The 25,963-nt window shown below is 38.3% G+C and overlaps 2 protein-coding genes across 11 annotated transcripts in view; one reads left to right on the forward strand and one right to left on the reverse strand.

Annotated features, from left to right (window-relative positions):
* LOC126059477 (graves disease carrier protein) overlaps positions 1-25,963 on the forward strand; it is a 281,521-nt gene that overhangs the window by 103,524 nt on the left and 152,034 nt on the right. The window lies entirely within an intron of this gene.
* TET1 (tet methylcytosine dioxygenase 1) overlaps positions 1-25,963 on the reverse strand; it is a 134,535-nt gene that overhangs the window by 76,078 nt on the left and 32,494 nt on the right. For 7 of the 9 annotated variants that reach the window (XM_049855141.1, XM_049855138.1, XM_049855140.1 and 4 more), the window contains one exon: positions 13,487-13,540. In XM_049855141.1, coding sequence (XP_049711098.1) covers positions 13,487-13,540 — 54 coding nt within the window. Of the gene's footprint in view, positions 1-13,486; positions 13,541-13,751; positions 15,351-25,963 lie in introns of those variants that run through there. The other 2 variants (XM_049855145.1, XM_049855146.1) reach the window with 2 other exon arrangements.

Raw genomic sequence — 25,963 nt, forward strand, 5'->3', positions numbered from 1 at the left:
AAATAAGCTGATATATCTGCATATATACTACATATACCTAACTATAGATACACTGGTATATCGACTATATCAGGACCAATACTCACAAAACTATCAAAAATATATACCTGTGAGGTATGCAGCTGAAGAGGTTAAAGGAAGGGAGGGTCAGTGAGTAAATAGGGGAAATTTTACTTTTTCTTTAAAATTAAATTTTAATTTATTAATTAAAACATTTCTGTTTTAATTTCTTTCAAGATTTTTCCATTTTTATAATTTGAAAACTGTTTTTAAAGGCATTCACTGGATTTTCTTTCAAATTATATTGATTCATGTGCATCTTCAGTCCTGAGAAAACTGACTTCGACTACACTTGGACGTGTATTCCTTATTTTGTCAGTGGTACATAGGGTTAGAGCACTCTTACTCTTATTAGTGTAAGCTATAAACTTGAGCCAGAGGTAATTTTTGTGGGTTGCGTTTCTTGTTTATGCTCTGAGGGGTATTTTATAAAATTGGCTTCCCATCTGGTTCACAAATAAATCTTTTTTCTTTTCTTCAAAGCTACTTTGTCCCAGATTGAGGAACACGCTGGCTTCTATTGACTGGTTATATTTTATTTTACTTTATTTACCTCCATTGAGTTTCTCTGAGTTGGACTTCTTTCTTTTGTATTAAATTCCTGGTATGATAGGGTTGTGTAAGAGATAAGGGCAAGATTAAGGAAGACATAAAGTCTATTCCCTTGGAATTCTATGCCTAGTTATCCTCACCAGCCAACATCTGCTTTTTTATTTCCACATCTCAAACACAACATCCACATTTTACCTATATGCTACCCTGGCTTTGCCACATGGTATCCCACCCTTCTCAAGCAAAATTAACTAGACGGCTACACTGTGTACCAGCACAGTAAATAGAGCCATACTATTTCTCATGATTAGAGTTTTATTCCTTTAATTTTTAAAACTTAAGACATGACCATGTATATACCGAAAAGAAATTCAAGGTACTTTAGAAGGATAAGAACGAGATAGAATATTTAGGTTAAAATAGAGTCCACGATAATAATATTTCATTCAGGCAAGAAACGTCAATGGATGCTAACACCAATGAGAAGTAACACAATATTTATATAGTCTCAAAGTATCTCCTCAGAAGGAAATCACAAAAGGAAAAAGTGTAACTCTGTGATGGAGAAACCTGGCAGACATCACCTTAACCAAGTGATCAATGGTAAGATCACAGTAAGGGGACAATTTGACAACACATGCCTCCTGGTATGCCCTGAGAAGATCGCAAAATCACCTCTGCGGTATTCTTGCAAAAAATGCAAGACCTTAATCTAATTATGACCAAGCCTCAAATAAATCCAAATTGAGGGACACGATACAAAGTATCTGACCTGTACTCTTTGGAAATAACATATTACGAAGACTAAAGAGACATAACAACTGAATGCAATGCGTAGCCTGAGATTATCTTTGCTATATTTGGGGCTTTGGGAGGACAATTGGTGAAATCTAAATAAGATTCTTCTGGGTAGATGAGATAATTGTATTAATGTTAATTTCCTGATTTTGATCACTGTACTGTAGTTTTGCCTTTGTTTTACTACACTGTAATATTAAAAATTTTTTTTTTTAGTATTTGAGGTAAAGGGTCATCATGTCTGAGACTTACTCTCAAAGAATTCAGGGGAAAAAAATCTATATGGGGAGATAAAGCAAACATGGTTAATAGTTTGACATTTGGGGAAAGTGGGTGAAGGGCATGTGGAAATATTTTGTACTTCTTTTACTGTTTTTCTTTGTTGTTCGAAGTTAGGTCAAAATTTTAAGGAAGCCCACAAGAAAAAAATGGGAAGACAAGATGTTTTCTCATTTCACTGTACAGCAGATGACACCACTTCTTGAGCAATAAATTTGACTGTTTCCTAAGTGAAAAGTCAAAAAAGGAAGATATTGCTATGTACTATATTGTCTTTTTTTGTGTGACCATGGACAGCACTCAGTTTCCACAGGCAATTCTCTGGGAGTTACACTGAGCAGAAACTAACGTCAGACTTTGTATAATGGCGTAATATGTCAGAATACATAGCATCTTCAACTACATCCACCTACATGATAGAAATGTTTTAGAATATTGCTCAATTAGACAGTTTTGACAATTCACAAAGAAAAGTGACAGAATATGAAATTTTAATTTGCTGAAAGAATTTTTGTGAGAAGCTAGGGAAATGTGGCCCGAATACATGGGTCCTCACTTGTTTTAGGGAAGTGATCAGATTTCAGAGGCTTTAAATAAACCCTGGCTAACCAGATTAAATTTCTGATGAAATGTTCTAACCTGCAGTGCAACTATCTTACAGTGCCCATTAAGTGAGGATATAAACTAGATTTCATGGATGAAATAATAAAACTAACATTTCAATATGGCTGCCATTTATCTTAATCAGCAAACACCCTTCACATTTTTTATAAAGTTCACCAAAACCTTTACTTCAAGCCAATAAGGCCTTTGTAAGTGCTTCCCCATAGCTCTATAAATAACACTGCTTCATTTCTTTCTTTCTTTTTTTGCAGTGAGCCAATAATTAAAGTGCATATTCTCTAGGTTTCCATTCTGCCACCACCTGGTACAGATACTGCAAATCAATTTAATCTCTGAGTTTACCCAAATATATTTACATTTTCAATCTGCTAATCTCCTCCAAATAGGAATTTAGGATTCAGGGAGCATTGGGCAGTCTGCAACAAATGCTGTAGCAGCTCGAGATGGATCAGACAACCTATCTGAAACCTGAAATTTACTGCCAGTTACCCAGATCACTTAATTCAAGCGATTCTATAAAAGTGGAATATAAGACAATTGTTTTCAAAATCATCAGTCAAGAAAGACACACACACATACATATGCATATATACACAAAGAATGATGGGAAAACTAGATTAAAGGGGACCTAAGAGTCATGATAACCAAATGCAAAGTGAATCTAGGACTAGATGCTGAATCGGAGAAAGACTGCTAAAAGGGATTTTTTTTGGATAATTGGAAATGTTTTTAATGGACTACGTATTATATATTAGACTGAATCAATACTAAGCTTCTTCAATGAGATAACCAAATTGTGATTATAAAGAAGAATTTTCCTCTTTCTGGGAGAGACATGCTGACATATTTACAGGTAAAATGTGAAATGGTTCAGGGGAAAAAAGTATAAAAACAAGAAAATACAAAGGGAATTCTCTGTAGTTTCTACACAAAATTTTCTATAACCTAAAAATGCTCCATAAAATAAAATCTATTTTTAAAAAATGATGTTCTATTATACAGCCACAGTAGTCAAAACAGCCTGGTACAGCCTGGTACAGGTACAACAACAGGCACAGAGACCAATGGAACAGAATTGAGAACCCAGATATAAATCCATCCACATATGAGCAGCTGATATTTGACAAAGGCCCAGTGTCAATTAATTGGGGAAAAGACAGTCTGTTTAACAAATGGTGCTGGCATAACTGGATATCCATTTGCAAAAAAATGAAACAGGACCCATACCTCACACCATGCACAAAAACTAACTTCAAGTGGATCAAAGACCTAAACATAAAGACTGAAACGATAAAGATCATGGAAGAAAAAATAGGGACAACGCTAGGAGCCCTAATACAAGGAACAAACAGAATACAAAACGTTACTAAAAATGACGAAGAGAAACCAGATAACTGGGAGCTCCTAAAAATCAAACACCTATGCTCATCTAAAGACTTCACCAAAGAGTAAAAAGACCACCTACAGACTGGGAAAGAATTTTCAGCTATGACATCTCCGACCAGCGCCTGATCTCTAAAATCTATATGATTCTGTTAAAACGCAACCACAAAAAGACAACAACCCAATCAAAAAGTGGCAAAGGATATGAACACGCACTTCACTAAAGAAGATATTCAGGCAGCTAACAGATACATGAGAAAATGCTCTTGATCATTAGCCATTAGAGAAATGCAAATTAAAACTACGATGAGATTCCATCTCACTCCAACAAGGCTGGCATTAATCCAAAAAACACAAAATAATAAATGTTGGAGAGGCTGCGGAGAGATTGGAACTCTTATACACTGCTGGTAGGAATGTAAAATGGTACAACCGCTTTGGAAATCTATCTGGCGTTTTCTTTAAAAGTTAGAAATAGAACTACCATACAACCTGGAAATCCCACTCCTCGGAATGTACCCTAGAGAAATAAGAGCCTTTACACGAACAGATATATGCACACCCATGTTTATTGCAGCACTGTTTACAATAGCAAAAAGCTGGAAGCAACCAAGGTGTCCATCAACGGATGAATGGTTAAATAAATTATGGTATATTCACACAATGGAATACTACACATCAATAAAGAACAGTGACGAATCTGTGAAACATTTCATAACATGGAGGAACCTGGAAGGCATTATGCTGAGTGAAAGTAGTCAGATGCAAAAGGACAAATATTGTATAAGACCACTATTACAAGATCTTGAGAAATAGTACAAACTGAGAAGAACACATTCTTTTGTGGTTAGGAGAGGGGGGAGGGAGGGAGGGTGGGAGAGGGTTATTTACTGATTAGATAGTAGATAAGAACTACTTTAGGTGAAGGGAAGGACAATACTCAATACAGGGAAGGTCAGCTCGACTGGACTGGACCAAAAGCAAAGAAGTTTCCAGGATAAACTGAATGCTTCGAAGGTCAGCGGAGCAAGGGCGGGGGTTTGGAGACTATGGCTTAAGGGGACTTCTAAGTCAATTGGCAAAATAAATTCCATTAAGAAAACATTCTGCATCCCACTTTGAAGTGTGGCATCTGGGGTTTTAAATGCTAACAAGCGGCCATCTAAGATGGATCAATTGGTCTCAACCCACCTGGATCAAAGGATAATGAAGAACACCAAGGTCACACGATAACTATGAGCCCAATGAACTAGAGGCCACACGAACTAGAGACTTACATCATCCTGAGACCAGAAGAACTAGATGGTGCCCGGCCACAACCGATGACTGCCCTGACAGGGAACCCAACAGAGAACTCCTGAGGGAGTGGGAGAACAGTGGGATGCAGACCCCAGATTCTCATAGAAAGACCAGACTTAATGGTCTGACTGAGACTAGAAGAATCCTGGCAGTCATGGTCCCCAAACCTTCTGTTGGCCAAGGACAGGAACCATTCCCGAAGACAACTCATCAGACATGGAACGGACTGGACAATGGGTTGGTGAGAGATGCTGATAAAGAGTGAGCTACTTGCATCAGGTGGACACTTGAGGCTCTGTTGGCATCTCCTGTCTGGAGGGGAGATGGGAGGGTAGAGAGGGTTAGAAACTGGCAAAAAGGTCACGAAAGGAAAGACTGGAAGGAGGGAGTGGGCTGACTCACTAGTGGGAGAGTAAATGGGAGTAAGGTGTATGTAAGTTTATATGTGACAGACTGACTTGATTTGTAAACTTTCACTTAAAGCACAATAAAAATTATTTTTTAAAAAATGATGTTCAGTGTACTACTCTTTCAACTTTTCTATAGGTTTGATTTTTTTTTAATAAAAAGAGGGAAAAATTAATGGAGATAGTGGTGATGCTTGTACAACATGGTGAATGTAATCGTCACTGAATTGTACACTTGAAAATGGTTAAAATGGCCAAATTTGTGTTATATATATTTTACCACTATAAGATTTTAAAAAGTTAATGAAATGTAGAATAAATGCATTAGAAATGTATCCTGATTTCCATAGCAGCTCATGACAAAGACTGTGCAGGCTGGCCTGATGATTTGAGAAAACACAATTTCTTTTACATACCCAGATGTCATTATAGTAACTTCTACAGCTCAGACCTAACTGACTTAAGTTAGGTCATGGTATTCATTAATTCAATCATTCATTAAATTGATAGTGAGTTGTGAGCACAAGCTATGTTATACACAATGGAGAAAAACAGAGGTGAATGGTACTCTGCTCTCAAAGGGGTTACAATCTCGTAAAAGGAATAATTTTTTAAAAAACTCAAGATCTAAGCATGTTAGTATTCTACAAAGGTTTTTATAGTAACAGCTATAACAAAAACAATAATGATGATGATAGCTGCCATTGATTAAATATTCACTATTTTTATATATGGGGTCATGCTTGGTAAAGTGGAGGGTCAGCAAAAAAGAGGAAGACCTTCAATGAGATGGACTGACACAGTGGCTGCAACAATGGGCTCAAGCATAAGAGTGATCATGAAGGTGGTGCAGGACTGGGCAGTGTTTTGTTGTGTTGTACAGAGGGTCACTATGAGTCAGAACACCTAACAACAACATTTACAGGATGGAGCCCTGGTGGTGCAATGGTTAAGAGCTTGGCTGCTAACCAAAAGGTCACCAGTTGGAATCCAACTGCTCCTGGGAAACCCCATGGAGCAGTTCTACTCTCTCCTATAGGGTCAGTATGAGTCAGAGCTGACTCAATGACAATGGGTTTATGTATGGATAAATTCAGTAAGTTATAAATTATAGAATACCAAAGAAACCCATGGATAAGTTATTGTTACCATTTTACAGATAATGAAAGTAGGTCTCAGTGAGTTCAATTAAATTTCTCTGGGTCACACAGCTAGCAAGTAGAAGAACAGGGCTTAAGACCCAGTACAGTCTGACTGTAAAGATCATGCTCCTTTTCCATGGGTGCTGCTGATACCATAAGGAGACACACAGCTCAAATAAGAAAATTAAAGTGTAGTGTGGCTATATTTTAATTAAAAAATAATAAAAATTAAATGTCAACATTTAAATGCTCTGAAAACTCTAGGGAACTTATGTCTAAAATTACTTCAAACTCTTTCTGAGAATGGGAATACACAGTTATTAGTAAATTTTTCCCCTTTCCTAAAATATACTGAATATACAAAATATTAGATAAAAACATTTTTTGTTTCTTAAAACAGAGGAAAAATGCCTGCAAATATTGAAGATATATATATATATACACACACACACATTTAATGAAAACTTCATGATGTGATTCTTACCTGGAAGAAATTATGCTAAAGATGTATCTTTATCTTATGTTATGTATAACTTGTAAGAATCCCTGTGTCTTGTAGCCTGTTTCATCCCAGTCTACTTTAATCCTTGCTTCTGAGTTCTAGGATTCCAATAACCATCACCTGTGAGATTATGTTTCATATCGATGATATTCTAGTCTTTGTTATAGAATATTTTAGTCTATAAAGAAGTCCTTTATAAATAAAAGGGGAAGTGAAATTTAATATTTTCAGGTTTAAAGTCTTATTTGTGATACTCCCTATGACAAATTAATAGAAACAGAAGTGACATTTTAGAAAGGAAAGAAAAGGTATTTTGGAACATAGATTTCTATTTTTCAAATAAGGCAGGTAAGTGAATATACTGCTATGAAAAGAATAACATTTTATGAAAGGTTCATTTAGCATTTCTGGTAACATAGATTATACTTTCAACTATAATAATATCACTTTTTGAGAGACTATGTGCCAAGCTGTTCTAAGCACTTGAGATGTATTAAATAACTCATTCAATTCTATAATAATCCTATGATTTTGTGTGTATGTGTATACCATAAATATCATATAGACATATAAATATATAAAATATAATATTTAATACCTAAATTAACTTTAAAAAATTAACTTAGTTATTTAAAATAACTGGTTCCCCTAAAGTAGGTTTATTATTTAATATCTGTATTCCTAGAACTATAATAGAGCCTATGTTTTTATCAAATTCGCATGACACCACTAAATTTTAAACATAGATGGTAAAACTCTAGCATCTCTTTTCCTTAAAAAAAAAAATCCACATGCAGAAAGTCCTGATTTTAGTTCAAAAAAGACTAAAGAGTTACTCAGTAGTTAAAATTATAAAGCATGAGAACAGGTTTTTTTTTTAAGACAGTGTTGTCTTCATTCTCTTGCATAGGCCACTGTGGTGGGCAAATCTTGGCATCAAATCTTAAAAAACAAAAATAAATGACATCTTTTAGGCACAAAAGGGCATTAAATTATTAATTTTTCCATTATTTAAATTAATCATAATTTGAAAATGAATTAAGATGAATACTAAATATTTTAATAAAAATTCAAATCCATTAACCAGTATTACTTGGCTCTTTTCACCTGACTCTTGAGAATACAGTCTAGGTCAGTATACTGAGAGCTATACAAGGGCACTAGACTTCAGAAAATGCTCCATATGAACCCAGCACTACCAGAACACAAGCACAGTATCACATGAACATAAGTACTATTCAAGACACTTGGCATATGTTCTTTCATGGACTAGGAAGAATTCAACAGATTTTTTTTTTTTTTTTTTAAAGCCTGAATGAAATTTTCCTCAAACTCCTCCAACCCCATTTGGCTTTTATTCACTCTGATCGGGATCACTTCCATAAATCACAGAATTGACGAGTCGCTGGAAATGTGAGTGCTTCAGTGATAAATGAATGGCTGCATATGAGCTGGCTTAGTGAGAACCCAGCCTTGAAATCAGTGTGATCGTGTCTGGGCAAAATGCAGTGTTACAACTTCTGGGTGTGCAAACCAGGAGCCCATGTGTGCCTTTGATTGTGTGAATAAACACTAGCGGATGAGCACATGCTTTTGACAGTTTTTGCCGGTTTATGGCATAATGAGAAAAATAAGGACAATGTGTTAAATTATAATACTGGAGTGTTATATTTACATAATTGTCCTGTATTCTGAGATTACCTTCTTCTAATTGATATAGTTGTTTGTTTTTCAACTTACGTGGTTTTATTAAAGCTTACATTCTCTTTTGGATACGCTCATATCCACCCCCACTTTTCCCCTGACTGGCCCGTTGTATCAACAAGGCTAGGACCAGTTGCCTGGGATTATGAAGAACTCTCTCTCCCTGAACAACTATCAAGCTCAGCATTTGATCTAAGCACTTAAATTTGCAACTTGTTTCTCTAAGTCATAGGATGTTACATTATAACCAGAGTTAAGAAAACTTTATCATTGTACCAATAATTTCTTTTACTAAGTGAAACAAAGTTATAGATAAGTGTACAGAGAAAAGTCTTTAGCAACTCTGTTATCTTTCATTTCTTGTAGCTTAATGAATGTTAAAAATCAATAAGGTAACTCAATTGTATCTCATTTGGTACTTTTAAATCAGCACTAGTATATATTATAATGTAACAGCAATTTACAGATTAAGAAAATAAGTCTCAAAGATATTAAGTGAATTTCCCTAGATGGTATTTTCTCCTATCTCAGCACTTTATACTTTTTATTTCCTTCAAAACATTTACCACAATTTGTAATGTATTAATCTCTTTTTGCCTGCCTTTCCACTGCAGCATTTAAGTTCCTAAGTTCCTTGAGAACAGAAAGCAGATTGGTCTTGTCTACCATTGGAGCCCCAGCACTCACACATGATAGACAGATGTAGATACGGATGGATACTGTTCAGGAATGAATACTCATAGAGCATCTATTATGCCAGGCAATGGTACTAAGTATTTTAAATGTCAGTATGTCATGCAAGTCAAGACCATGTAAGAATGTGATTCATTTTTTATTTGATTCTCCTTTTAGAACATGTTTCAAGAACACATGTAAGCATAACCATATGCAAGTGTCCTATCCTCTCTTGGAAAGATATATGTATTATGCCCCGCCTCCCACCACTTCTCCTTTATCAGCATCATCAAGGAAGGAAGGAAACAGTGAAGACCAATGTTGCCAGTGCAGAGCCTAGCAGGAAGATCACTTAGTTTCTTTCTTTCTTTCTTTTTTCTAAATCATTATCTCTAGGATTCCCAGTTTAATATCCACTGACATTTCTATTTGTTCACCCAGTTGTTCCAAGTACTACTCTGATGATACTTTATCACCAAATTGCCAGAAAATGTCTTTTACCTGCCAAGAAAGAGTATCTGCTTACAAAATATATAACTGTAGTCCCCTCTCAGGGATGCCCACAGTTTTCATTTTGAAATGACTTTAAATACATAGATGAATTGCAAATTAAACGGTTCTTATGTACCCGTCAGGCAGCCTTCCCTAATGTTACCATCTTATAGAACCATGGTTCTAACACTACTTTTGACCCTATCATACTGCCACTACAGTTACTACCAATGCTGACATTGTTGTTTGCCCCTTTAGGTCCACACCCTACCCTCTTTACCCTCTTACATGCCCCAGGAGGCTGACCTGGATGTATTTCATCAGTAGGGTCCTTTTCCCTCTGGCTTTCAATTGGGATCAACAGCCAATGAAAGCAGTAGAAGACTGGAGTGCAGGATATTTATCTCTCCCTGCTTGTGACTTTTTCCCTGGTGAAGCGTCCCTCTACCACAGCTAAAACAAAAGCCTCTTGCTCCCTTTATTCAGCTACAACTGTTCTGCGTGGGTTCTGACCACCTTGGCCCTTCAGGCCTAGCAGTGGTGACATGTTTCTGCAGATGCTAGCCCTGAGATACTTCATCATCCCAAATTGCTTTTCCTCCTTGGCCACATCTTTCAAAATAATCCCTTTATTAAATTCTTTTCAATAACCCCAATTGACTGTGCTATCTGATTTTCTACAGGGACTCTTTACTGACAACCTACTTAAAATAATGTTGACTCTCTCCAAGGAATCTTATTTACATAAATGTTTTCTACCAAGAACAGTTTGAAACTGTGTCACTCTGAAAGCCAAGTTCATTAAATAAGAGTTGAAATTAAACCATTTTTACATATTCAGATAGCTGATTTCAAACCAAGTTTTCACCCTATGAATGTTCACACCTTACCTTAGTCAAAAGTCAAGGAAACCATTATAGCATAGCTAATAAGCTGCTGTCTCTATGTGAGAGTGGTGGTTATCAACAGAACTTTAGGAGGAAGCTGGTTCTCTAGTACCAGTGGTGGGCAGGAGCTGGTGCTGAGCATCACCGCTCCACCACCACAGTCATTTGATACCCATCTTGGCCATTAGAATGCTTTGGACAGAGACTGTCATTTCAGCTAGGGGAAGACTCTAGTCAGAGATTTGAGATCACTATTTATAGTTATAAAATCTGAATTACAATAGGATGAATATAGATAGAGGTTTTGTTTTGTTTTGAAAGAGGAGAGGTATGAGACATACCAGAGACTTCAGCCCCACAAATGGGATTCAGTGTTCAGTTACCACAGGATACCTGGAGCTTTTAACCTGGCAAAGAGCAAGGGACCCAGGAGATTTGAAGAGCTGAGAGGTCAGAGTCAAAGGTATTGTGAAAGGAGACCAAGTTATAACCTGTGGGATTCCCATCACTGATCCCCTGGTAGCAGCCATCTGAAATGTTTAAGTCATCACCCATAAAACCTCAGATCAAAAGTTCTACTCTTTACCTACCTTCTCTCCCCAAATGCATACTGTACTTAGTTTTCTCAACATCTCCTTTAGCATTATATAGTAGTTTACATTTGTTTTAGCTACACTTTTTACATCTCAAGCTGAAATCTAAAACGTTTTCAGCATTTCTACTTTGGAGCAGAGAAACAAAGTTTTTATTGGACAAGAGCAAAAAAAAAAAAAAAAAAAAGATTATGTCTAACAGAAAATTTAAAGAAAACATCTTAAATGCCAACATTGGGGAAAATTTTTTTTTATTTATTTATTTTCCTCCTAGAGCATGTTTTTACTCTTGTTCAACAATCACTAACTCCAGAGGAAAGGCGGCAACAATTCAATCCTGCTTGCTGTGGAACAGATGAAATCTGGCCACCCACACATATTTAAGGGAAAAGAAAAAAAAAAAAGTGAGTCTACTGCCCTCATTTCAAAAAGCAACACCATATATTTACTTCTGAAATTTATTTCAGGTGACAGACTGACAGACTAACAAAGTAAACAGAATTAAACGGTACCCCTAAAGCCCAATTCCACTTCTTAGCAAAGGTGGGTGAAACGTTAGCTACCAGGTTTAATCTATATTAGTTTCCCTATATAGTCTACCATAATACCTAGTCATAACAGCAGGACAAAAAATATTTCTCACTAGAAGAATTTAAGGTGCAAATTGCCTAAGATGAATATACCCAACATAGAAAGTATAGGAAGACATTAAGAAATACAAGTCGAGTTTTTAATGATAAAGTTCTATCATTGGAGGAGGGACAGGGAGCATGTAAAAGGAGGTGGGTGGATTAATATGCAGAAGAAAAACAGAAAAGAGTTTAATTGACCTTGAAATAACCACTAGTCTATTTGTTCAGGCCCAGGATGAATCTGTGCCAAGCAACTTCATTCATTGCACAGTGCCTAGCCCATTGTTGACTGTGAGGTAAATATTAAATAAATTCTTGCTGGTAGATGGGAAATGTACATGACAATGCTGTGCCCACACAGGAAACAGAAACTGGAGGTGGTCAGATAAATTAGAGAGCAATGCAAGGTCTGGTTCTCCATGTCAATAACATTTTCAAGTTACACAAGTGGAGAAACAAATGAGGTAAAAATTTTACCACATCTATAGTTCAACATGTTGTTCCTCTTTGAGGACTACAACTTTATATGCCAAGGAAAAGCTATGATTAGATGTATATTTTAAAGTAAATAGACACAGTATAATTTTAAGGACCTGTGGCTTTATTGCTTAATATGTATGCTTTTTATTGCTTAAAACAAATCAAAAAGATTGCTTGCTCAGGTTGCTTACATTTACAATAGTAATCTACCACTTGAAGCCTTTAACACATAAGCACCTATTTGCTGGACTAAAGCCAGCCTTGAACTTTCAGTGATGCCATGTGCTTGTAAATTAGCCCTTCTAAATACTGTATGAAGCTCATAATACAGATTGCTAGCTTATGACTGAATTAGGTTACTACTAAATACTCATTAGGCAAATTACTGAAAATAAAGAAAACATACATATCCCTACAGCTCTAGGAATGCCAAAACTAAAGATGATATATGGAGAACTAGGGATTTGGTAATTATAATTTGACTGTACGATCTCACTGGCTTACACATTTTAAGTGGATCTGAAAGCTCTAAGGACCTTTTTCTCTACAAAAAAAAAAAAAACAAACACATTTTAAAATAGTATCTAATAGAAGGTCTATTAAGATCACAATGGATCATAGCTGTCAACTTCAAATAGTGCCTTTCTCCTAAAGACCTTAAGTTTACACTCTGGTGCCAACACCACAAATGCTGATACTACAAAGAAAAACAAATTTTATTCCCAGCACTTTGCATATGAACTTTTCCTTCTGCAGACTTGTGTGGAGTTGAAAATAAAGGATGCTGATATGTACATTATCCAGCACATAAAAAAAAAAAAAAAAGCAAAAACACTTTAGTTGAGTGAAAATCCATTTATCAGCTGAAAATCTGGGAAAACTCACATCCACTGTACTCCAGATTTTACCCCCAAGTGACAGCAAAATACTATATGAGATGGAAAAAATTGAATATTATTTAATCAATAGCTGATTACCTTTAAAACTTTGGGCTTCTTTTCTCTCTGGGGCCTCTTGTTTTCCTTTATAACCTAAAAAAAATCAAATTGCAAAATGAGCCTCCGTGTAAGAAAAATATAGCTCCCACCCCCCCTAAATTTTTGGCTGTTTCACTGTAAAACTACTTATACCATTTAAAATAATCAACATGTTTGCTAGGCAGCAACGAAAGAGCTTATGTAAAATGTATACTTCAAAAGTCACTGAAAACAAGCCTTGCAGAAAGATGAAGTAGGGAAATACCCTTTTTTCCCCTTAAAGTCTGTCTTAATTAGCCTCTGCATTCTTCACAGCGAAGCCCACGAGGTAGCCATCTTGCTTGCTTCTGCAGAGGAAGCCTCTACAGTGGAACAGTTCTGCAAACTGCTTTTTGGTATTATTATCATGGTGTTTAAAGGCAGCCCTGGCCTGCCAGCACTGTAGACGTGCTGGGCATGCCTTTTGCAAAAACAGCCCCACAAAGAGTGCAGCCAATGGCAATGCAGAGCTTAGCAACTCCAAAGTGATCTTCTCTGCCTAGCCCTTCCTAGACAAAGGATCTCCTGTGCGGCTCCACTCTCACCACAGGACACAGGCAGCCCCAAGCTGCGACATGGAGTTCGCTGCAGAGGATCTGGTCGCGCCGAAATCATAGGAGGCTTCAGCAAAAACAATGCACACAAATCCCCCAGGTCCCCACAATCGGATCGATGACGGAGTCTCCCTGATTAGTAACCTCTTGGAGGCTCCGAGGGCAGGTCTGCGCCGGGGGGGAGGGGTGCGCGGCTCTGCCTCCAACGTACAGAAGATATAAGCGAGCCGAGGGGGGCATTTGGGCTTGCTTAAACTCTGGAAGGTATTGTGCATTTTTACTTTATAAGGCAAGGCTAAATATTGGCGATATTTAAGGCAGGGAGGTTATGTGAGGACACTGTAGGCTCAGCTGTTGGGCTGTGTCTCATTCTTCGGGAACCACACCTCTTTGCAGCAGGCGCTTTGCCCAGGAGCACAGCGATTTGATTTCTGTCAATAAATGTCCAATGACAAAAGCGGATAAAACAAAATAATAATAAAGCCACTTTAAAGGAAAAGGACAGGATGAGGACAAGGAATGGAGGAGGAGTTTTCAAAATATACTGGCCACTCGGAGTGGCTGGAGAGAAGAGATTTCTCTCTGGCTCTGAGCATTTTTGATAACTACGCCCCACAGAAACCCCTGCCCTACCAGAAGGCAGACTCACACCTTTGGGACAAAAAGAGGACCTTTGGCTCTTCTCTCTCCCAAGATAGTCACCTGTCACTGAGCCTCTTTGCAGAGCTGCCAAGCAAGTCCCATGTGGAGCCAGTCTGCGCACCAGGCTGGTGGTCAGACAGAGCCACCGACTTCCCAGGGACCGGGACTAGAGCCAGGGCTGGAACAAGCCTCCACCCCACACACACCTGGACTGCCCCCACACCCAGCGGGTGGTAGGCACTGGGAGAGCTGGGCACCAGGGCTGGCATCTAACGGCCAGTGGGAAAGGCAGAGCCAGGGGAGTCTCCCTCCCTCCGGCCCCCTGGCGTTGCAACAGCAGCAGCTGAGGGAGGACAAGAGCAGCTGCGGTGAGCTGGCTGGTCTCAAGGTCACTGCCAAAATGCAGCGCAGAGGCTGGTCACAGTTCCATCCCAGCCGCTCGGACAGCTGCACACGTCTCCAGAAGACCGCTCCATCCCCAGCCTCCCAGGGCCAAAGGTGCAGCAGCACACTTGGGGGATTGGCAGGAGGGCTTCCCTGGCTGTTCGGCTAAAGATGAGTTTTTCACTTGCAGTTGGATTCAGAACAGATTCCCACAACGAGGATTTGGGAACAGAGTGAGGGCCGGAAGGCCTGCATTTCATCACCCTTGATTCCTAGCCTTTCGGTTTGCCACAAAAGCACGCTTTCCTTATTGGATGGGGAAGTTAAACATGCATTGTTTTCCCGGTTTTCAACTCCCTCTCCCACCCGCCTCCCCCGTCCCCCAATTTTTTTTTTTTAATTCATTTAAGAAAACAATCTATTGGGTGTGGTATTCTCAACTCTTCCTAAAACACTTGTAGCAAAACCAATGGATTCTGACCTGACCACATCCACCAACACATCTTCAAACACTTGTCAGCCCCCACCTTCTCTAAGGAGCAAGAAAAGGCTCTCTGGGGGCAATGAAGCTACCATGAAATAGGTTAAAAAAAAAAAAAAAAGGATTGAATATGACAAGGTCTGAAAAGGGGTGTAAAACCTTTTCGCCCTTAAAAGTGCCTTTGCATTTTAATTAGATTGCCCACTTTGCATCCCAAAACCCATTGCGCCATGGAGTTGATTCCAACTCATGGTGACCCTTTGCATACTTGAATATAATTTTTACAGGCATCAACATTCTTCCAGATTGATTGCTGAATATTTAATTAAGTGGCCATGAATATATTAGGCTGTAATGGTTTAATATCAATCAATTCACTACCTGTGTGATTCAGATGATTACTTCAGTAAAAGGAAATAAAATCTGATTCGGAGGGTTAGGCATGCTGAGCATCCACAGTGGTGAGAAGTCCATTTTTTAAAGCTTGTGGACAGGAGTTTTCATTGCATGGGATAAGCAGGAAACCATACAACAGGACGCTTGGCTACCTAAGCAAACGCTGAAGGTCCGAGTGCACTGTTGTGTACAATTAATGACTAAATAATGCGTGAGCTCATCCCAGCTAGATGTGAGGGTTAAGGAAAGTGCACAGAGCTAACGTTGTCTCCAACATCCAAACGAGAGGACACCAGGAAGATCTCTGCTTGTTTGGACACAAAACTACAGATCGATAACCTCTATTGGTTGTGACCATCGATTCCAAATCCTATACTCAGAGGTTTGATGGTCTCAATTCAGGGCTTAGATGATGGCAAGTTTTGACAGAGAGACTAATCAGAAATTACTAGCAGAGGAATTGGAATCAGACAGCCATTCCCATTCTTTCATCATTTAGGGTAAAGCACATACAATTAGATCCTGTTGAAAGAAAGACAGCTTAGAAAGTTATTCAGAACTTTCCTTTGTTGCTTAAATCTATTTGTTTTTCCCACAAGGGCTCATGACTATTAAATTACATGAGCTGATATTTAATTTTGCAATAACTCAAGTGTATTAAGTTCTGTCATATATTACAAAATGTAATTTATCTTTTCTCTTAAAAATCATAGGATTACAGAACTAAAAAGAACCTTAGAGAAAATTCAGCCTAACTATTTCATAGAAAAACTCAGGCTGAAAGAGGTAAAATTACTTAACGAAGGTTACACGGCTGAGCTAGAACTTGACTTGAGCCCTGTTCTAACCATCCACACTGCTCTCTCCACAACTTTCATTCATTCTCAACACCTAACAACATACATTTGGCAAATCCCCCAAAATAACCTTAAAATAAATGTCTTCAAAAAACACACACTTCATTTTTAGGATAAAAGATTAGTAGCTCAGATTTCTAGAAGATTATTACTTTAAACCATGGTTATGTTAAACCCTAGACCCAGTGCTGTCGAGTCAATTCCAACTCATAGCGACCCTATAGGGCAGATGGTTATGTTAAAAATATGCTTTAAAAAAAAATGCTTTGTCCCCTGGGAGCTAAATTTATGAATAATGTCAAAATTCTCCTTCTCTTTCTGAGTACAAGCAATTGTGCATCCATGAGAAACAAGACTTTACAAACACTGCCTAGGTGAAGACAACAACAGTGGCGTACGAGGACTCTTCATCCAAATTAATCTCAAGGACAATTCCCCCTCCCTCAATATTGACACCTCTGAAGAAAAACATCTTCCCAGTATCTGTCACACACTCCTTTCCCATGAAATTGGTCTGTATTTTTCTTTTTGCATATTTTTGGGGGCTACAGCATTTGCAGTAATATGAGTAAAGAAATTCCAAGCACCATCTTTTGTAAACTATCAATCTATAAGAATAAGAAAAGGATGTTACACAATTTTCACAATCCTGATGGAGACTTTAAAGCTAGTTTGGTTTTACTGCCTGTGACACACAGAAATCTGCAAGCCTGATGTTGGAAAATTTTCCTGGTTAGTTGGGTTGAGCAATAGTCTGGGAGTAGGTGGCTGATCTGTCTGTCTAGCACAGTCCTCAACCTGGCTCTCCACCCCCCCCCCGCCTTCTTTCCTGAGGCTTATCTACCAAACCAGTTGTCATCCAGTTGATTCCAACTCATGGCATGGAACTGCCCCATAGGGTTTCCAAGGAGCTGCTGGTGGATTTGAACTGCGACCTTTTGGTTAGCAGCCAAGCTCTTAACCACTGTACCAGCAGGACTCCAGGCTTATGTACAGCAGCCCTTTTTCCCTCCAAGGGGCCAGTCTACCTGGCATCCACTTACTCCAACAGTCCTGCTTAGAGCTGGTAAAAATAGCTGTTCTTCAATGGCAAGAATTAAGGAACCAATGGGTAGATCTTCAACAGTTGCCATCGGAGAATCACAGACAATGCCAGAGACTAAAGGGGCTGAAATGTCACCGCTCCCCAATTTCTCAGCTCTTCCTAGTGCTAACGTGAAATTGGCAAAACTACTCCCTCCCCTCTATTAGTACCTAGATCCATAATTTGGACAGAGAAATCCAATAAACTCATCAATAAGTTTTTGTCAAAGACAAAGAAACCATAGAAGGAACTCCTATTTAAAAGTTTCTCCTTTAGTCAATGATAAGATTGAAGTTAACTTCTTATTGTTGCTAGTCATGTGTATTTTATTCTCCTTGAACGTTATTTTCAATGATTTTTATTTTTTTAAACAAAAGGAACTTCTGTACCTTTGGGCTCCTTCTCTATCATTCTTCCTAGGCAACTGACTCCAGAGAACACTGTACCCTTACTTTTTGGGTAATCTAATTATCTCCTCAAGTCTTAATGGCAAAACATAAAAATTTATCTTTTCACTGAGACACTCAAGGCATTTCTGGCACACACACACACACAGAATTTCCCTCTGAGAAAAACAGATTTGGGATCTTTCAAGTTTAACCAAAACAAACTTCTTAAAATTCTTGAACCAATGTTAAGAAGACTCACCCCCACATCCAAAAATGTACCCTTTAAATGCTATTAATTCATTTCTACAATGGCCCTTGCCAGTTAATAACCAGAAAGCCTTAACATGATTTAATAAATGTTGGGTACCTCCCATATGCAGCTATGGTGCTGGGCATGCAAAGGAAGATGGAATCTTACCTACTAGAGCTTACCATCTAGCTCATAAGAGACACAATCAATCATGTTGCAGTATAGAATGGGGCTGAGTCTGGGAATCTATGCAGGGCACAGAGAAGGTTTCCCAGAGGAAGTGACATTTCCATTGAAACCTAAGGATGGGTATGTAGGAGTTGGCAACATAGAGGAAAGGAGGAAGGGTATGTGCCTCAGGTGGAGGTAACAGCATGTGCAAGGAGGCTGGGAGCGCTGTGGTTACTGAAAGCCACACTCCAATATGGCTGTGAAGGGGACAGTGGAGAGGTACGCATACAGATAGCTATGCTACCACTTGAGTAATAGGGCTGATCACTGAGCATGCATCTGGGGAGATGTCATCAACCTTTAGTTCTCCCCCATTTCTGTTTGAAATGTTACTCTGTATTTTTTTTTTTTGAGGGGGGTCCCAGCTTTCAATTTTCCATAATTGTCCTTGAAAAAGTCAACAATGATACTTGTATTAAATTGATCATCGCAAATATCAGCCATCATTTCAAAAAGGAGAACTAAGGGGAGGCACCTGGTTTATCCTAGATCTGAAAACCATTGTTTTGAAGCTAGAATACACCCTTGTATAAAACAAGCCTCCTAACTGAATGTGAGTACATAAGGTGCTTATGGTAAAATGGGACCAGCTTATTCTGGACAGATCGACTTCTTTAGTTTCTGAGCTCATTTACTAAAATTTTACATCATCTCTGAGCAAGATATGTCTTCCTAGAAATGAGTTACCCTCAGATACTTCTGATGTTCAGAAGGGATGCTCTTCATTCTTTCTGGAAATTGAACAAAGAACACCAGCTACGTTGGAGGCGCTGCTTAATGCCTGTGAATCTCTGTAGAAAAACTCTTTCGTAGAGCTTAACTTAGGTATAGAAAAAAGAGTTTTTCAGGGAGAATAAACAAACAAAAAACTTGTCATTGATCCCATAATATTTATAATAATAGAATATCTATGATTCAGTTTTTTTTCCCCATTCTGTTTGATGTTCTTATCTTCGGAATAGTTATTTAATGGGCATGTTAACTCTTGTTGCTCGAAATAAATGGTTCTTGACATTCCTCCTAGGGATATTTATTCTAACTTGCTGCTATTTCTGTGTCTGAAGAGGGTTTTTCTGAGATTTTGAAATGTAAGACCCTTTAGAGATCCTTGTGGAGTTGAAAGAGATATATGTGCCTTAGTTTAAAAAAAAAAAAGGTGATTTTCAGCACAGTTCCCCCTCAGAAGCCAATAGGAATGGAGCTCAAGCTTACAATTGTGTTGACTGTGCAGATTTAAAAGGAAAAAAAATGTCTATCTTTATTATGAATGTTTTAGCACAAATGATTGCAATGGTTGTTTCCATGGATACTTGCTCTTAATGATGAGTTAAGAAAAAGCAGTTTTTTTCTCAAAGTCTGTTTGCTTTACCTGACTTCCAAATACTTATCCAATGGGTACATTATTTCTTGTTGCTCAAAATAAAATAAATAAATGGTTCTTGATGTTCTTACTGGATATAAACTATGAATTGATATTTTCCTTACCCAAAGCATTGTTTCTTTCAAGCACATCATTTGAGAAGAAGTCAAGCTGCATTTACTGATGCTTTGGTTAAATCCCTAACATTATGAACACACACCCATGTTTTTATAGGGCCACTTTTGCTAATCATTATAATAAATGAAATGGGTTTTCAGCGGAGTGAAGAATCACCATACCAACAATTCTCTTCATTACTAATCATGCTTGTGATGAAAGAAAATGGCTTGAATGTTTTGAGGAGAACACATTTATTCTTCTTTCTCGGCCTATTTACCTTCAAATACTACCTTATACAAGATCGAAATACTATCCATCCTTGGTGGGATTCAAATCCCAACGATGCTGGTAACTGTGGGTTTTGAGCAAGACTCTTAACCTCCTTTGGACTCCATGAAGAACACTGATGACCTTAGGGGTGAGTGCAAAAGTAGATGTGAAAAGCATGCAGTACGGCACCTGATGGTTCGATCACAGCAAAAGATAAACACAACTGTCACTATGAGTCAGAAAAAATAAGACTGTCACTAAATAGGAAAATTATTCATGTTTAAAAACTTATATTTTGCTAAGTGATCCCGTAAGATTCTAACACAACATCTGTTTTACAGTTTCACAAATCTCAAAGACAGACACAATAACCTCAGCATGACTCTACATCAACCAGCCCACCACTTGGCCCTACTCCTCTCCAGTCTCCAGGTCCTTTATATTTTTGCTTCTTGTTCTAGCTCACAGACAGAGTGGTTAAAAAGAGCACACGCCATCAAAGTCATGGGTTCTACTCCCAGACCAATTGTGTGGCCTTAGACAAGTTACTTGGCTACTCTAAGCCTCAGTGCCTTCCTTTATAAATTAGGGAAAAGAATGCACACTTCATAGAATTGCTGTAAGGGTTAAATGAGAAAATGAACATGTCAATGCTTAATACTATATCACACACTTGTATTCAATACATGAAAACCCAAAAACCCATTGCCATCAAGTTGATTCCGACTCATAGCAACCCTATAAGACAGAGTAGAATTGCCCCATAGAGTTTCCAAGGAGCGCCTGGTGGATTCGAACTGCTGATCTTTTGGTTAGCAGGCGTAGCACTTAACCACTCTGCCACCAGGGTTCCCCTCAATACATGAGAGTTGTTATTAACCCCTTCAGATATCAAACAATGTTCACTACATTTATGTAGTTATACATTTATGATGGTAATCATTCAATTCAACCTGTATTTGTCTGTTGCTTACCATGTGCTAGGCACTGCATACAGAGAAGAATGAAGGGGGGGAAAGTCCTAATAATTTCAGTCAAGCCACTGAAGCTTCTACATGGTAAAAGATGAAGTTCACTCATTACTGGGATGACAAAAATCAAAACGGAAAGAAAAGATTGCACTCAAGCAACCAAAGAAAAAAAAGATCAAATGGATTCATCAAAATTTAAAACTTTTGTCCTTCAAAAGACACTAGCAAGAAAGTAAAAAGACATGTGAGTGGCCACTGGCCTCACCCTATCTGGAGCAAAGGAGAATGAAGAAAAGCAATGACACAAGGAAAAGATTAGTCCAAAGGATTAATAGACCACAAGTACTACAACCTCTACCAGACTGAGGCCAGCACAACTAGATGGTGCCTGGCTACCACCACTGACTGCTCTGAGGAGGATCACAACTGAGGGTCCCAGACAAAGCTGGAGAAAATTGTAGAACAAAACTCTAACTCACAAAAACAAACAAACCTGCATTACTGGTCTGAGACTAGATAAACCCTGAGTATGGCCCCTGGTCACTGTTTTAGCTCAGTAATGTAGTCACTCCTGAGGCTTGCCCTTTAGCCAAAGATTTGACAGGCCCTAAAACAAAATTAGATTAAACAGACACACCAGCCCAGGGGCAAGGACGAGAGGACAGGAGGGGGCAGGAAAGCTGGTAATAGAGAACCCAAGGTTGAAAAGGGGAGAGTGTTGACATGTTACAGCGTTGGCAACCAATGTCACAAAACAATATGTGTGTACAATATGTTTAATGAGAAGCTAGTTTGTTCTGTAAATTCATTTAAAGCACACACACACACAAAAAACAGTGAGATACAATAGAAAGTTTTAAAAAGTTTTAAAAACGTGAAAAGACAACACACAGAATGGGAGAAAATATGGGCAAATCGTATATGATAAGGGTCTAGTATCTAAAATATATAATCCCAAAACCAAACCTGTTGCCAGTGACCCTATATAGGGCAGAGTAGAACTGCCCCATAGGGTTTCCAAGGAGTAGCTGGTGGATTCAAACTGTTGACCTTTTGATTAGCAGCCATAGCTCTTAACCACTATGCCACCAGGCTTAATATTCAACAGCAAAAAGCTATTCAAATCAATTCAAAAATAGGCAAAGGACACAAATAGACATTTCTCCAAAGATATATAAATGACCAATAAACACATGAAAAAATTGTTAACATCTTTACTCATTAAGCCAAACCAATCAAACAAACCACTTGCTACCAAGTCCATGGGAAATGTAAATCAAAACTACAATGAGATATCACTTGGCCATCACATTTAAAAAAAAAAAAAAAATTTGCCATAGTAACCCTGTAGGACAGAGTAGAACTGCCCCATAGATTTTCCAAGGCTGTAATCTTTATGAAAACTGACAGCTACATTGGAACCGCCAACCTTTAGATTAACAGCCTAGCGTTTAACCACTGCGCAGCCAGGGCTTCTTTTTACATGCCCACAAAGATGGCTAAAATCAAAATCAGATAATAACAAGTATTGGTGAGAATGCGAAGAAATAAGAACCCTCATACATTGCTGATGGGAATGCAAGATGATGAAGCTGCTTTGGAAAACAGGTTGTTAGTTCCTCAAAAAGTTAAACACAGAGTTAACATGATACACAAATTCCACTCCTAGGTATACACTGAGGAGAACTGAAAAACATTCACACAAAAACATGTACACAAATGCTCATAGCAGGATTACTCACAACAGCCAAAAAGCGAAAACAACCCAAATGTTCATCAATGAACGGACATATAAAATGTGGTTTATTCATACAATGAGATAGTATTCAGCCATAAAAACAAATGAACCACTGATACATGTTATAACATGGATGAACCCTGAAAACCTTAAGTGAAAAAATCGGTCACAAAAGACTACATATTGTATGATTCTATTTACATCAAATGTCTAGAATAGGCAAATCCATAGAGACAGAAAGTAGATTAGTGGTTGTCAGGAGCTGGAAGGAGAAGGGAATGGGGAGTGATTAATGCTACAGGCTTCTTTTGGGGGTGATGAAAACATTCTGGAATTAGATGATGGCAATGATTGCATAACATTGTGAATATGCTAAAGAGCACTGAACTATGTACTTTAAAAGAATGAATTTTATGATATGTGAATTATATCGCAAATTTTTTTAAAGAACAGATTGATTGTTTAATTGTGCTGTATCATAGCTGAAAGAGAGATTCTTTCACTTCCTAGCAATGGGGAATTTTAAACAGATTTTTAAAAGTGTGTTTCACATTCTGCATCCCACTTTGGAGAGTGGTGCCTGGGGTCTTAAATGCTAGCAAGTGGCCATCTAAGATGCATCAACTGGTCTCAACCCACCTGGAGCAAAGGAGAATGAAGAATACCAAAACCAAAAAAAAAAAAAAAACAAACCCAGTGCCGCCGTTGAGTCAATTTCAGCTCATAGCAACCCTATAGGACAGAGTAGAACTGCCCCACAGAGTTTCCAAGGAACGCCTGGCCGATTTAAACTGCCAACCCTTTGGTTAGCAGCCGTAGCACTTAACCACTACGCCACCAGGGTTTCCAAAGAACACCACAGACACAAGGTAATTATGAGCCCAAGAGACAGAGCCACATAAACCAGAGACTACATTAGCCTAAGACCAGAAGAACTAGATGGTGCCCAGGTACGAGTGATGACTTCCCTGACAGGGAACCAACAGAGAATCCCTGAGGAAGCAGGTGAGCAGTGGGGTGCAGACCCCAAATTCTTGTAAAAAGACCAGACTTAATGGTCTGACTGAGACTAGAACGACCCCAGTGGCCATGGTCCCCAGACCTTCTGTTAGCCCAAGACAGGAACCAATCCCAAAGCCAACTTTTCAGGCAGGGATTGGACTGGACTATGAGACAGAAAATGATACTGGTGAAGAGTGAGCTTCTTAGATCAAGTAGACACATGAGACAATGTGGGCAGCTCCTGTCTGGAGGAGAGATGAGAGGGCAGAGGGGGTCAGAAGCTGGCAGAATGGACACAAAAAAGGGAGTGGAGGGAAGGAGTGTGCTGTCTCATTAGAGGGAGAGCAACTAGGAATATATAGCAAGGTGTATATACATTTTTTTATGAGATTGACTTGATTTGTAAACTTTTGCTTAAAGCACAAAATTTTTTTAAAAAAGTGTATTTCAATTTCCTAGTCTGTAAAATGTGAATTTTAATACTTATATCTCATGGGTTACTGTCAGCATTCAATACATTGATATAAAGCATTTTATCACAGTGGCTGGCCCATACCCAAAACCTGATGCCGTATGGTGGCTGGCCCATAAAAAAAAAAAAAAAAAAAGGCCCATAGTAGGTCCTTAATAAATGTTTTTTCTTTTGACAGTTTCCTCTGTTTCAAAGCCAAATAAGTTTAAATTTTGATAAAATCTTATGTACCTAGTTAGCAATGAAGACGTTAGTTTCTGGTTGTTGGTTCTTTTAAAAAAAGATGCAAAGTTGAACACTATTTTGTTTTCCTTGTTGTATTTATTTTTGCTTGTTAGTCTTAATATCTCATAGTTAACTAGAAAATGGGGTTAGGTGAAGGCAGAAAACAATTTAATTTCTATGTTGCCCAGAAGACAAATCTTCCTGCAATTCTGCATTAACTCCTAAACAAGTTACTTACCCCTACAAGTGCACAAGTGTATAGGAGAAACACACATGCACACACGCACACACACCCACTTTCCTCTCTAAAGCTAAACTATATCCACTCCATTCAAAATTCCATGGCTTGGATCAACTGTGGGCTTCCACTGTCTTGTCCTCCCACTTCCTCCCGCCTTGATCCTGCTTTTGCTCTTTAATAGAAACCTCACCACAAAATGGTGTTGCATATGAAATACGATATGAAAATAAGCCATAATAGTGTAAATGTCTAGAACACAGCAGAAACACCAAAACCCTCTCATTATACAAGGACAAGAAAATAACTGTGGCATAGTCGTCTTGCTGGTAACCACAACTATAATTCTGCGTTACATGGGAACAGTGAAACCAATTCATTCATAATACATCTTAATCCTCTAACAGGAAAAATGCTTTCCCAGATACTAAGAAATGGTGTGGACTGGCTATTTCTGAGTACTTCAGTTAAAAAAAAAAATAGTGCTTCAGTTACTTTCCTCTAAATATCATGAATCAAGTAGCAAGAGGGAAACAGGTGAAAATGAAATAAATACACAAATCTTGTCAAGGATATAGCAGCAACTACAAAATTTAAGCACCTACTATGTAGCAGTCAAATTTTCTGGGTGGTGCAAGTGGTTAACCTGCCCGGCTGTTAACTTAAAGGTTGTAGGTTCAAGTCCACCCAGAAGCTCATCAGAAAAAGACCGGCGATTTACTTCTGAAAAACCAGCCACTGAAAATCCTGTGGAGCGGGGCTCTACTCTGACAC

The sequence above is a fragment of the Elephas maximus genome, chromosome 16 (assembly GCF_024166365.1).
Source record: "Elephas maximus indicus isolate mEleMax1 chromosome 16, mEleMax1 primary haplotype, whole genome shotgun sequence".
Taxonomy (NCBI): domain Eukaryota; kingdom Metazoa; phylum Chordata; class Mammalia; order Proboscidea; family Elephantidae; genus Elephas; species Elephas maximus.